This window comes from Borostomias antarcticus, assembly GCF_949987555.1.
Source record: "Borostomias antarcticus genome assembly, chromosome: 18".
Lineage (NCBI taxonomy): Eukaryota > Metazoa > Chordata > Actinopteri > Stomiiformes > Stomiidae > Borostomias > Borostomias antarcticus.
The window spans coordinates 12,298,810-12,311,682 of NC_140251.1; the positions used below are offsets into that span (position 1 = coordinate 12,298,810).

General features: G+C 45.0%; 2 protein-coding genes across 3 annotated transcripts; one reads left to right on the top strand and one right to left on the bottom strand.

Moving 5' to 3' along the window:
* Positions 1-320: 320 nt before the first annotated feature.
* rab19 (RAB19, member RAS oncogene family) lies at positions 321-1,877 on the top strand. The gene is made up of 3 exons (XM_084452981.1): positions 321-525; positions 1,116-1,299; positions 1,510-1,877. Exons 1-3 carry the CDS (start codon positions 331-333, stop codon positions 1,785-1,787), a joined length of 657 nt encoding a protein of 218 aa, XP_084309107.1. The 5' UTR covers positions 321-330; the 3' UTR covers positions 1,788-1,877.
* A 4,837-nt stretch (positions 1,878-6,714) lies between these two features.
* Positions 6,715-12,033, bottom strand: hdhd5 (haloacid dehalogenase like hydrolase domain containing 5). Of its 2 annotated transcripts, none has more exons than XM_084452970.1 (8): positions 11,798-12,033; positions 10,524-10,727; positions 10,217-10,329; positions 9,995-10,088; positions 9,844-9,880; positions 9,554-9,728; positions 8,517-8,705; positions 6,715-8,150 (listed from the first exon to the last, which is right to left on the bottom strand). In XM_084452970.1, exons 1-8 carry the CDS (start codon positions 11,897-11,899, stop codon positions 7,736-7,738), a joined length of 1,329 nt encoding a protein of 442 aa, XP_084309096.1. In that variant the 5' UTR covers positions 11,900-12,033; the 3' UTR covers positions 6,715-7,735. The 2 variants fall into 2 exon arrangements, with proteins under 2 accessions (XP_084309096.1, XP_084309097.1); XM_084452971.1 differs by lacking the exon at positions 11,798-12,033 and adding an exon at positions 11,237-11,503.
* Between the last annotated feature and the right edge of the window lie 840 nt (positions 12,034-12,873).

A 12,873-nucleotide genomic window follows, 5' to 3' on the forward strand; every position in this document is an offset into this window, starting at 1 on the left:
AGAACACCTTTTCTCTCTTTATCGAGTCACTGGCATCCACTGAGCACCTGCTGGCAGGATGCAATGCTCCTGTTCTTTGTTGAGAGAAACATGTTTGTGTAGGGATAACAAACTCAACAGTGAGACTTCTATGCTGGCGTTATTTTGGACAAATTGTTCTGCTATCACAGTTTGATGTCCCCGGGTTTCTGACAAGACAGTGACTACCACTGTCAATAGTCACAATAGTTATTGACACAGCTAAGACAAAAAAAGATCCAGTTCTAGCCCTGCGGTAGGGCACAGGGGCTAGCACTGGTTCAGTCTGGTCCCTCCCTGTGGGCTCTCACCATGCAGTCCTCAGGAACGGAGCAGGAGGACTCCTTCGACTACCTCTTCAAGATCATCCTGGTGGGTGACTCGGACGTGGGGAAGACCTGCGTGGTGCAGAGCTTCAAGTCTGGGGTCTTCTCAGAGAAGCAGCAGAACACCATCGGGGTGGACTTTACCGTTCGCACCATGGACATCGATGGGAAGAAGGTCAAGGTATGTGATCATCCCTCATTCCCCATCGCTCATTGACAGCTTCTTAATTCCATTTGCCCCACCAAGTATTTTCAGAATGCAGTTTGGAACAACCCAAGGAAGTTATAGGGGAGACGTGATTAGTTGAATGGAGGCTGGGCTGTTGAAAAATTGCCATTTGAAGAGTGGTCTTTCGAGAATTATGCCAGGACATACAGTAGTATGTCAACTTCCATGGTATCTTTAATGATACAATATTAGACTGAATCTAATTTGTGATCTCTACTTTAAGTGTAAGTCCTCTAACTGCCCTCTTTCAACATATAAAAGTCTTAAAAAAGAGGTGTGTGTCTCGGGACTTTTGGAGAGGTGCCCTCTGGCTGTGTCACATGTCAGTGAACATATGTAGGCTATGTTTGCTTTTTCTTAAGGGGAATACACACTGTACTTGCCTGCTCCTTCAAAGAGGTAAACTTACTGAGATATCTGAATAACATCTAATGTATTCTCGTGTGCGCATGTGTGTATGCACTGTATGAGCCTGTCTGTGTGTTTGTGCATGCATGTCTATGTGTGAGTGTGTGTGAACCTGTGTGTGTGTGTGTGTGCAGATGCAGGTGTGGGACACTGCAGGACAAGAGAGATTTCGTACCATCACCCAGAGCTACTACCGCAGTGCCCATGGAGCCATGGTGGCCTATGACATCACACGCCGTACAACCTTTGAGTCGGTGACACACTGGATCCAGGAAGTGCAGCAGTATGGGGCAGCCAGCATAGTGCTTATCCTCATTGGTAGGTTGGAGAGAAGCAGTCCCACTGTCCTTATAAGAGCCACATATTGCTGATGATGGAATAATAGCAATAAGCAGGATCTAGGCTATTTGTTGACTACTCTCATGTGAGGTGAAAAGCCCATTCCTCAAAATGATCTTTGTTCTGCCAGTAATAAACACAACACAGATGATTACCAGTTTCCTCTTTTCACTCTCTCTCCTCCTGAAGGAAATAAGTCGGACTTGGACTCCCAGAGACAGGTGCTGTTTGAGGACGCGTGCACCATGGCGGAGGAGAGGGGAGCGCTGGCCGCCCTGGAGACCTCGGCCAAACAGGCCCAGAACGTGGAGGCGGCGTTCAGCCTCATGGCCCGGGAGCTTCTGGCACGCAACGGCATGACCGTCACAGACGAACACTCCCAGGACATGCCACACTTCTTGATTGGCACCAACTCTCATCCAATCCATGGCTCCGTTTCATCAGACAAGAAATCATGTGACTGTTGAAAGAACAGAAGGGCGAAACGGAGGGAGGAGGGATGGAGGGAACCTTTTACAAGGCAGTTGGTGAAGAGCGGTAGAGTTCGTAAGGGAAGGGCTGTGCTAGGGGAACTGTATGTGTGGTGTTGGGGTTGAGGCTAAACATATGTAGTAGAAGGATTTCACTGATGGAAGAGACTATCAGAGTTAGTTTGTAAAATGTTTCATCATTGCCATGGCTGCCAGTAGTCAGACTCATATCAAAATGATATGAAATGAGTATCTTAACGTGGTCTGGAAATTGACTTTTTTCTTCATATTAGACTCTTTTATTGTTGTTGTTTATCTAAACAGTACATTTGGACGATTCCACTGTTTAAGATTTTCAATCAGAAGCCTTGACAAATTTGACATTGTTACAAACTTTCAGTCCCTAATAGACATTACACAGTAAAAAAAAAAAAAAATACATTTGATAAAAATATGTGTCATTCATTTCATACACATTTTCCTTCCACAAAAAGTCTTGAAACACAGATGTGACTGTCTGGTACAATCATCCTTAGGACACTTCTCCCAGATCAAAAACACTATATAAAGGCATCCCCGCTGTGTGCTGTGTCCCAAATACCCAAATATCTCCACAACCAAAAATGCTATAAATCACCAGGTCGAAACTAGAGACCTGGTGATGCTTTTAATGTTTCATGTAAAGCACTTTGAATTGCCTTGCTGCTGAAATGTGCTCTACAAATAAACTTGCCCTGCCTTGATGGGGGCATGCTTGAGTCAGCAGAGATGGGGAAGGAGGGGGGGCAGTCCGAGGAAGGGAAGATGCTTTTTTTGAGGACCATTACACATGATGGAACATTAAAATAAGAATGTATTACAAATATAAAATCATGTAAGATAACATAAAACGTGATAATAAAATAATTACAGTACAGAGACAATAAAATTATAAAACAAACTTAGAGGTTATATGTTTTAGCCTACTTTTAAAAGAAGACAGAGTTATAGCAGACCTTAATTCATGTGGTTAGGGTTAGGGTTAGGGTTAGGTTAGGTTAAGAAGTGCCATGACTGAGTGGTGCTAGGATGGCTAGTGTTCATCTGAGACTGTGCTTGAGAGTCAGAGGAGCACACAGGGGCAGGACCAACACTGTTAGCACTGGATGTACAGTAATAGTGTGAGACACAAAGGTGATCCTGGTAGGTAAGGTGTTAATGGGGGAGTGTTCAGCAGGACCCAGATAGAGACGCTCATCATTAATAAGCTGTCTACCGCTACTATCCTACTGGCCCCAAAAACAAACCTTACCTGTGCTATAATCACAATATATTATAGCACGCCCTGTCTTCATATTCTATGATAGTACATTCCAGAGAAAGTATGTATCCCTCTGTGATCTCTTAAAAGAGAAGGAGAATCTAACATTTCAAGATGGAGTGTCTAGTGTTCTCCTCTCCTGACCTCTCAGATCTCCCAGCCATTCAGCTGCTGGGTCTGGGGGGTGGGAGGTGGACCACGTCACAGGAGAAGACCCCGCCCACGGGCGTGTGCTACTGCAGGTCCGCCACGTGGCCCCGTCACAGACGTCAACCACAGGCTCCACTGGGATTTTGGGGATTTTTTAATAACATCAGTTTACACTCCTATAGATTGCAAAAAAAAACAAACAGAATGCCCGTGTTGTGAGTGTTTCACCTGAGAGTGAATATACAGTAGCAATAGTGAATATACAGTAGCAATAGTGAATATACAGTAGCAAACTACAGGTAGTGGCTCATCTGAAGGGGCTCGCTTCATCAGTCACCACCCGACTCTCTTCTGCTCGTGGTGCTTCTGAACACTCCTCCTCTCCTCCCTCACAGACAGCACTCTCACTGCACTGATGCGCGTGCACACACACACACACACACACACACACACACACACACAATTGTAATCTCTTCGGTATGGACAGGCTACAGTAGAGCTCCTGTGGCTGGGGGCGTGGCCTCTCAGGTGGACGAGCTGGGCGGGGCAAGACAGGTAGTCGTAGTGGGTGTGCAGAATCCTCACGGCGATGTCGCTAACGGCCAGCCGCTTGGGCAGCTCGGAGCCCAGGCCCACCTCCTCAGACTGGAACCCCTTCAACCTGGAGGAGAGACAGAGACAGAGAGAGAGATGGAGGAGAGACAGAGACAGAGAGAGAGAGAGAGAAAGAGAGGGCTCTGGTGGTTGCTCAGTAATCTTCAATGGTTTCAAAAAGGAGACGTGAGTAGAAACAGGTTCTCCTCTGCAACAGATAAAGACAAGGCCAGACTGCAGCGCATCATCTGCTCCGCTGAGAGGGTAGTCGGTAAAATGCAATCCCTAAAGGACCTGCACGCCTCCAGGGCCCTATAATGGGCCAGAAAGATTGTGGCTGACCCCTTCCATCCTGGTCTCTTTGAGCCACTCCCCTCTGGCAGGAGACGGCGGTCCATAGGGACCGGTTCCACGCGCCACAAAAACTTTCCCACGGCCATCAGACTCATTAAACGGCTCATATCCTCCCACGACACATCATCTTTCACACCACACTCTGCACACATACACTAATCACACTATTCTGTTATTGTGTAATTTGCATTGTGCCTTTCTTTTTATTGGTTATATTGTATTCTTTGCACCGTCCTGTCCTGCACCCTGTCCTGCGTTGTCTTCATCAGCTTAAGCCATTACCCAGGTCAAATTCCTAGTATGTGTAAACTGGCATATACATGTCAAATAAACGAATCTTGAATGTTGAAAAGCGACAGACTTGGGTTCTTGTTGAGGTTGGTCCACAGACACAGAGTGATGTTGTCATCCTGAACCACTGTCTGCATGTTCCCCGTCTCGATGTCTGTGTGAGCGTTGGCTCACTGTGCCTAGGGGGGAACAGACGAGAATAAATTAATGTTTTCACCTGCGGCTTAAATGTGACCCTAATTGCAGATGGTCACCAGATCAAACATTTCCAGTGATCAAACCCCTTTCCTCATGCACCCGTTTCCAAAATGTAGAACAGAAACATCCCAATGATCTCTGTGCCTCTTAGCAGCGTTATAGGCCTTCTGCTGGATGTGTTCCCTACCCTGAGAATCTCCTCGGTGGTGAAGTTCAAAGCTCTCAAGACAGTGGAGATGATTGTAGACTTAAGAAAGAATCCAGCCCCACTTCCCCCATCACACTGAATGACCCCCCAGTGACCTCTGTTGACTCCTTCTGCTTCCTGGGCACCACCATCTCCCGGGACCTCAAGTGGGAGCTGAACATCAGCTCCCTCACCAAAGAATCACAACAGAGGATGTACCTCCTGAGGCAGCTGTAGAAATTCAACCTGCCAAAGGCAATGATGGTTCTCTTTTACACCTCCATCATCCTCTTTTACACCTCCATCATTGTGTTTTCACCTCATGCCAAAACGCAATCATCACCATCCTCACCTCCTCCATCACCATCGGGTTCTCTGCTGCAACAGACAAAGACAAGGGTAGACTCATCTGTTCTGCTGAGAGGGTGATCGGCTGTAGACTGCCATCCCTATAGGACCTACACGCCTCCAGGACCCTAAAACGGGCCAATAAGTTCATGGCCGACCCCCCCCCCCCCCCTTTGACCCACTCCCCTCTGGCAGGAGACTACAGTCCATGAGGACCGGGTCCACACGACACAAAAAAAGTTTCTTTCCCACGGCCATCAGACTCATTAACAAGGCTTGTGTTCCCCCACGATGCCCCCCCCGCCTGACTCTATACCCCCCTGCACCACCTGCACACAACCTCGGATTGTTCCACATACTGTATCTCAACAGCACACCCATTGCACACTGTATACATAAAACATTGTTCATCTATCACACAATCTGCACACACACTGTACATACACTCCATTCTGTATAGTACGTATATTGCATTTGTGCCTACCCTTGTTTTTTTTTTTTTTTACACTATATTGTAATTTGTACAATACACTGTATTTTGTTGCAGTTTTTTTTCTATTTGCATTTTTGTTTGTTTTGTTTTGCACTGTCCTGTCCTGCACCCTGTCCTATGTCATCGACAACAGCGTATGCCTTAACCCTGGTCAAATTCCTAGTATGTGTGAACCATACAGTATACATGGCTAATAAACAGATCTTGAATCTTGAACAGATGTGATTTGACTGGATGGACAGCAGCTGTCTGAACTTGAGAGACCGGTTTATTTGGTCTTGTTCAGGAGGAGGCCGGCTGCTAGGCTGTCTGGACTCGAGCCAGATTCAAGAGCTTCTTGTTCACTCCCAGTTCGAGAGAATGGTTTGTTTTGATCTCGTTCAGAGTTGCCAGCCAGGCAGACTGGAGGGTTGGGCACTGGCGTATAGGACACACAAAAAGAGTCGTTCAAAAAGATTATTTCGTTCATTTTCACCCATCACTATCTACCTGGTTTATACTGTAGGCTACAGCTCCGGGTGGCTTCTAAAAAAAGTTGATAGAATGATACCTGCTCCAAATAGCCAAGCACTATGATACTACTATGCGTTTCACTGTGTAGAAACATATTTAGTTCCCTACTGTATGTATAGACTACACCGTCATGCATACTGTATGTATAGACTACACCGCCATGCATACTGTATGTAGAATGGAATGACAAAGTATTTAACAGGCATGTGCAGGATCAGTTCTCATGTTAACACAGGCAGACACACGACCAGCAGATGCCTTCGTCTTGGCTACAACACTGTGAAAACAACGCTTTCCATAGGGGACATTTTTGATATTTCAGTAAATAGGTGACGAGTGCCTTATCGTGTTATAATGTGGTGACGCTTGCCATTCTTTATTACTTATTAGGTTCAGACATCAGACAGGGCTGCGTTTATAGTTACGATGTCTTCTGTGCAGTTAGGAATCAGTTCCCAACGGCACGGGCACATGTTCAATAGCTATATGTTGTGGACAGTGGCATTCAAGTTAGCTAGCTAGCTACTTCACTTTGAATGCAACAGGGGATCATTGCTGTCAAGATTCTTTCAAGCACATACATACATGGGGGGATGCAACTATGTCTTGGCAAGTGCACTTTGAACAGGCACTTTGCACTAGTATGGAGAATAGGATATTTTGTATTAGATATGAAGACCAAGCCATTCCTTCCCTTTAGGTGGTCATTGACATGACTTTTCAATACTTTACTGAAATCACAAGGGGAATGCAGTATTGAAAACTATAAGCAAGTCACTAGCCCAACCAACAATACCAGTGTATTTAATGCACCAGCTCACTCTGGCTCATATTGGACTAAGAATCTGAATAAAGCAGACAAAATGGCAGCTAAAAACAAAATTGCTCTTCTTTAAAAACAGACACTTCAACAGCTACATAAAAGCAACAGCAATCTCAGTGGCAGTGTTAAAAGTGCATTGAAGTTCTGTTGAGTTGTTCTTTGTTTTGTAGTCTAACACAGAGTGGTGATGAGAGAACCATACATGTACAGTAAGCCAGAGTGAACGGGTTGAGGACGTTGACCTGAGCCTTTCACACAATTAGGGAGGCCTGTCATCAAATGCATTTCGGGTGTTTGATGTTTAGAGGACTACATTTTTAGAGCCCAACTTCCACCCAGAGAGCACCTATTGGAGGTCCTAATAATGGACAGCTGACTGTAAAACCTCAAAATCTTGTGCATGTCCAGTGTTGACCTAGATGTCGTACTTTCACCATCATTACACTGCTGTAAAACATACAATTCCAATCATATAGATCTGTAAAAACTGCATAGATGTTAGTGGTATGGTACAGTAACTGTTCAACCTTTCTCTTTGATAAGCAAAACACATTGTCGTATGCCTTATGTGTCCAGTCCTATCAGATTCATAAGAAGTCCCTGGCAATATGCATGGTCATTGTAGCAGTTCTGTGAGACTGGAAAGGGGACTGGCCAGGACAGAGACTGTGGATGGGTCAGAGAGGCCGCTCCCCTACTCCAGTGGCCAGCCCTCCTGCCGAAACACCAGCTCCACCGCCTCCCTCACGTCCTGCACTACGAAGGAAGGCTGGATCAGGCTGGGGTCAAAGCGGAAGTCCCTGTGTCCGTGGAAGATCCTCTGCTGTGTGACCACGTCTGGCGGCAGCTCCTCATGGTCCCGGCTGTACACCCCCGTACACACCAGGATAGAGATGCAGCCCTCGGGCAGGCTCCTCTCCATCTCAGACATACCAGAGACCCCGCCCAGCTCCTCCGAGGTCATCTTGAGGCTGTCCTCCAGGGTCTCCCTCTGGGGCTCTGCTCCTCCCCCGCCCTCCTGGGCCTGCATCTGGGCCCTGGCACGGCGGGAAGCCTGGAGGTAGCGGTTGTAGAGGTTGGCTCCATAGATGTCTGCCATGGGGTTGTCACTGTGGTAGACCCAGAGACAGAGGGAGAGGGGAGGGAGGAGCTTACACTTGTGGTCACCTCACACCAAAACACAATCAAATCACCCTATGGCCAACACAACGACAGAGCATCAGAGAAGGCTACAGGACCACATAATGACGAGAGATATACAGTTATGTAATGCGCTGTAAATGATAAGAAATCCTCAAGCTGTATCTAAACGTTGTATAGAGATGTGATCCAGACATGTCAAACGTTCAAACTAAAGATGAGTCTGAGTCAAGTCCAAGGGGAGGGTGTGGATGATCATTTCACATCGGGGACGAACCAAAGATACTTCAGTCGTTCTCTATGGGTTGAACAGTGTTCTGACAATGTTGTCTCACCCAATGGCGTAGAGCCTCTCCACAGGCTCAGTCCAGCCCAGGCTCTCGGCCTGCTGTCTGACGAGCAGCTCGGCGTAGTTATACGTCACCACACTGGGCTTTCCGATCAGCGACTCGTACTTCAGCTCGTAGCCTGTGATCTTCTTATACAGACTCTCCAGGCATGACAGAAAAATGCCGTGGCCAAACCTGCCAAAACAGAAATGTTTCATATCTCACAATGAATGAAACGGAAGCAGCTGCACACCGTCTTCACTTTGCAGTTTGGATGAAGCCGAGTATTGACTTGTGCTATATATTGTCTAATCCATTTTGTATACTTTTTGACTTGTATGTACAATGAGATGTTTGCTTAATGACATGTTTGGCCTATTGTTATCTAGTCGATAGGATACTTGTAACCTAAATATTCCAGATGTATTTTCTATTTGAGGTTAAACTATATCTTTATCTATACTATATCTAAACTATATCTATACTGATTGTATTAGCCTACTATTTGTTATGTCTTTTCTATCATGTTGTTTCTCAATGACTTGTAGGAGGAGCTCAAATGACCTGGAGGAGGGGTTAACTGCAATCTGCAAGGTTTAGGCTATTGCACCTAACATGAGCTTGATGGTTTGTCACTAGTAACCCTACTTTTGTACATAGATGTCAGCATAAACCTGAAGGTCACTGATCGAAATGTTGTGTACATTAAAACGGATTCCATTGAGCAAGTGAATACGGTGTGCGGACGCTTCTGTTTCATTCATTATACACTCCACCTACGCACCTTTCTCTGAGACTATATCCAGGTGTGCAAGAGACTCCTTATCCTCATATCTCACAATGAAATGAGGTGAGATCTGCCATGGCAAGAGATCTGCATATCTGAGGCTACATAGATCTGACTAGCTTACTCTAAATTGAAAGTGATGATGTTCAGTTCACGAAGCATGTAGACTGGCTGGGAAAGCAGAACCGAGTGAGGTTCTACACAAAGACAAAGTAGAGAAGATTGTGTTTGTGTGTGTGTGTGTGTGTGTGTAGACCTGGGATTCTTGGCCTCTGCCACCCAGAGGAGGTCCATGTTACAGGCCAGCACTGGGATGTGAGGGTAATTCACTGATGTCATAGCATTTCCTGGCTTCCCATTGGTTAAGAGGACATCCGTGATCAACTGGAGGTTGGTCTCCCACCTGACTGGCTCTCCAAACAGAATTACAGCTGTAGGATGTGACAACCATGGAAGAGAATGTCAATCACCGATTCTATTGTATGTCCAGGCACAATCCAGTAGGTGGAGGAAGTTATTATTTAAAACAGAGGTTTAAATCCTTACCCTCTATAGGCGGAAGCCCTTTACACGTTGATGTAACCTGTGAAATATTGTATTCCGTTTAGTTTTATTACTTGCACAAATTACATGTACAAAAAGTTGGCAATAAAATGTACTAGGAAAAAAATATTTTCACCTCTCACCGACCACTTACGTTGTCTTTGGGTCTTCTGTTGTGGTCCACCATATCCAGAAGAGGATAGGCCTCCCTCAGCATGTCAATGGTCACAACGTTCTGGAACCCCAGACTGGAGTTTGGTTAAGGTCAAAGGTCAAACACATGAGACACACAGTCTGGAAGTAAAATACAGACATGTTTCTGATCGCTGTGATTAAAGATATCATCACTGTTTTCTTTTTAGGTTAGTGGGGATACTTGTGAGCCACCTCCACGATCGGGCCCTGTCCCGACACAAGCACACACATGTGGTGGAACTGGCTGAACATCCGCAGCGGACTGTGAGACAGCATCACCTGGTCAGGTGACACCTGAGGAGGGAGGCAAACAGAACAACCCTGTGAGGGAATATGCATACTATACTGACGCTCTGTGACATTTCTTTCAGGCCAACGGTAACGTTACAACCACCAATCCAGAACAGTAACATTGGCACACTGACCTAGGCCACATTATCTTAAATCTGCCTGGAACATGACCAGTCTGTCATTGTGGCTTAGCTCACCTCCACTTCCAGCAGGTGTGACAGCTGCTCAGCCTTGTCCTGCCTCATACAGTTCCCTGCGTTGGTCACAAACACCACCGGGACCTTGTACTTGCCCTTCCGATCCACCAGGTTCCTGAAGCATTGTTTGGCTGCAGGGATGAGATTCCTGCCCCTCACTAGTACCCCGTCAATGTCAAACAGAAGCCCGAAGGAGTTGTGGCCCTGGGGGGGTGGGGGGGGACAGGTGGAAGATGCTTTGAGGTCTACTTGATAATAAGATGGCCTAGCTTAACCTAGCAAAATGTGGGGTAACGTTAGGCAAGCCTTCACTATGAAAGCGGGTCGCATCTGCAAACCTGGCCGCACTTGTCACATCTGAAAAAGGGATCTGTATTAAGATTAGGGCTGGCATCCCGATTCACAAGGTTCAGAATCGATTATCACGATTCAATATCGATTTGGTTAGTTACTAAAAACTTCTTCTTTTTATTGCTGTAACCTTAATTACATGACTGCCAAGTTATGCAACACATCAATACTAGGGCAGGGTATCGATACTGATTTCCCAAAATTAATGAATGAATCATTGAATGAATGAATGAACTTTTCATTCCTTTATTTATTCATTAAATAAAAGATCGATTTTGGGATTCATTAATCGATTTATTTTTATTTTTAACCCAGACCTAATTACGATCTGCCTTACTTTCCCAGAGCAACAGAAGACTGACTTGATTTTGGGTGAGTGTTGAAGCTAGTCCTCACAGTGGTCATTTCCATGGGTGAGTGTTGTAGCTGCTGTAGTCCTTATAGTGGACAGTTACAGACGTGCAGTGTTGCTGGAGAGGACACCTGGGACAAGGGCAGTGCTGGTACAAACAGGCCATACAGCTAAAGTTGAGGAAGGACAAAGGGGAGTGTACCTGTGTGTTTTCATTGGCTACTTAGGTGCTCTATGCTCATGCTTTATCAGTGACCATCCAGCATAACAGGACCGGTTCTTACTCGTTTCAACCGTGGATATTTTTAGGGCACAGCCATTGGCCGAAGCCACAAAGTGGCTATCTTATTCATGTGTACTAACATACTGCGAACTTTGACATAGTGGACCACACTTGATTGCCAACACCGATTGCACGTATGGAAGGCATCATGAAAACTGTCAATTAGAACTGGGTAGCTCACTTATTAATGAAAATACTTATAAATGCAGATAAATAACATCATAAAATACGTACATACAACGTTAACATTAGCTAGCTAACGTTAACTATCTACATATAGTTACTTACATTACTGTAATTCCGTGATATTGGAAACGAAAGTTGTTTCCCTGATTTCAGGAGTTGCCAACCACGTTTCAAAACATTGAATCTTTGCAAAAACTCTGCCATGTTATCCTCCAGCGGTAGCCTAAGCCTAACATAAAACAATCGCAGGCAGTAGAATGATCACAACAGGTTTGATAACTTAGCTAACGTTAACTATCTAGCATAGAAGCCGAATAATGACATTATTGTCATGTGATATTAACTCGCTTGCCGGGCAGGACTATCGTGAAGCCAGCGACAACACGCGCCCATATTGGCCCTGAAACTCTCAAAATAAAGGTCCCGATTTATTTATTTAGTACTTTTTCTATTGGGGCGAATTTACATAACCTGACGCTGCCAGACGCTGGAAACAGTTTGGAAAAGGGCAGACACTTTCAAATTGGATGAACCATCTGTAAAAAATCTGATCTGAAAAGCTCTCATCAGCTCAAAGACTTCTACTCCTTACTGTCATAAAAGCCCGCCCAGCGTAGCTGAAATTCTTCAGAGCCAATAACGCTGATTGGGGAGATTCAGGCTGAAGATTTCCGGACCATAACAACGTGAGCAAGAAATCAGGCTCGTCAGAATTTACATGAACACACGATTCATTTCGGACCCGTCATTTTTAAAATGATTAATTCTCAATCAATGTTTTTTTTGGGGGGAAAGCATTACTTTTCTCCCACACCTTTCTAAAGGCAATGTGGATGTATTATCAAATTAAATGATTTGTACAAAAATGTTATAGCACCTTTAAGATGATCTGCATCACCTTTGGACAGAACCCTAACGTCATGTATGCAAATCTTTAAAACCAAAAACAATATATTACTTCCTCAATAGATTATCTGCGGAACCTTTATTTTGAAAATCATCAAATTCTTATTGGCGCTGACTTCACTGTACTGCTAGGCTATCGCGCATGCGTTCTTTTGAAGATTTCTTGAGAAATGTAACGTTACTAACCAGCAGTCCGTAGCCTACAAGTTAAGTAGCCATACGATCTCATTGTCAAAATGTTTAAAATAACAATTAGAAAAGATAATAAGATA

Excerpts from the sequence above, each read along its gene's own strand:
- hdhd5 (XM_084452970.1), bottom strand. The coding sequence starts at position 11,899 with ATGGCAGAGTTTTTGCAAAGATTCAATGTTTTGAAACGTGGTTGGCAA. Across the intron at positions 10,728-11,797 it reads TATCACGGAATTACAGTAAT|GGCCACAACTCCTTCGGGCT; the intron begins GTAAGTAACTAT and ends CCACCCCCCCAG. Across the intron at positions 9,729-9,843 it reads AGGGCTTCCGCCTATAGAGG|CTGTAATTCTGTTTGGAGAG; the intron begins GTAAGGATTTAA and ends CACATCCTACAG.
- rab19 (XM_084452981.1), top strand. The coding sequence starts at position 331 with ATGCAGTCCTCAGGAACGGAGCAGGAGGACTCCTTCGACTACCTCTTC. Across the intron at positions 526-1,115 it reads TCGATGGGAAGAAGGTCAAG|ATGCAGGTGTGGGACACTGC; the intron begins GTATGTGATCAT and ends GTGTGTGTGCAG. Across the intron at positions 1,300-1,509 it reads CATAGTGCTTATCCTCATTG|GAAATAAGTCGGACTTGGAC; the intron begins GTAGGTTGGAGA and ends CTCCTCCTGAAG.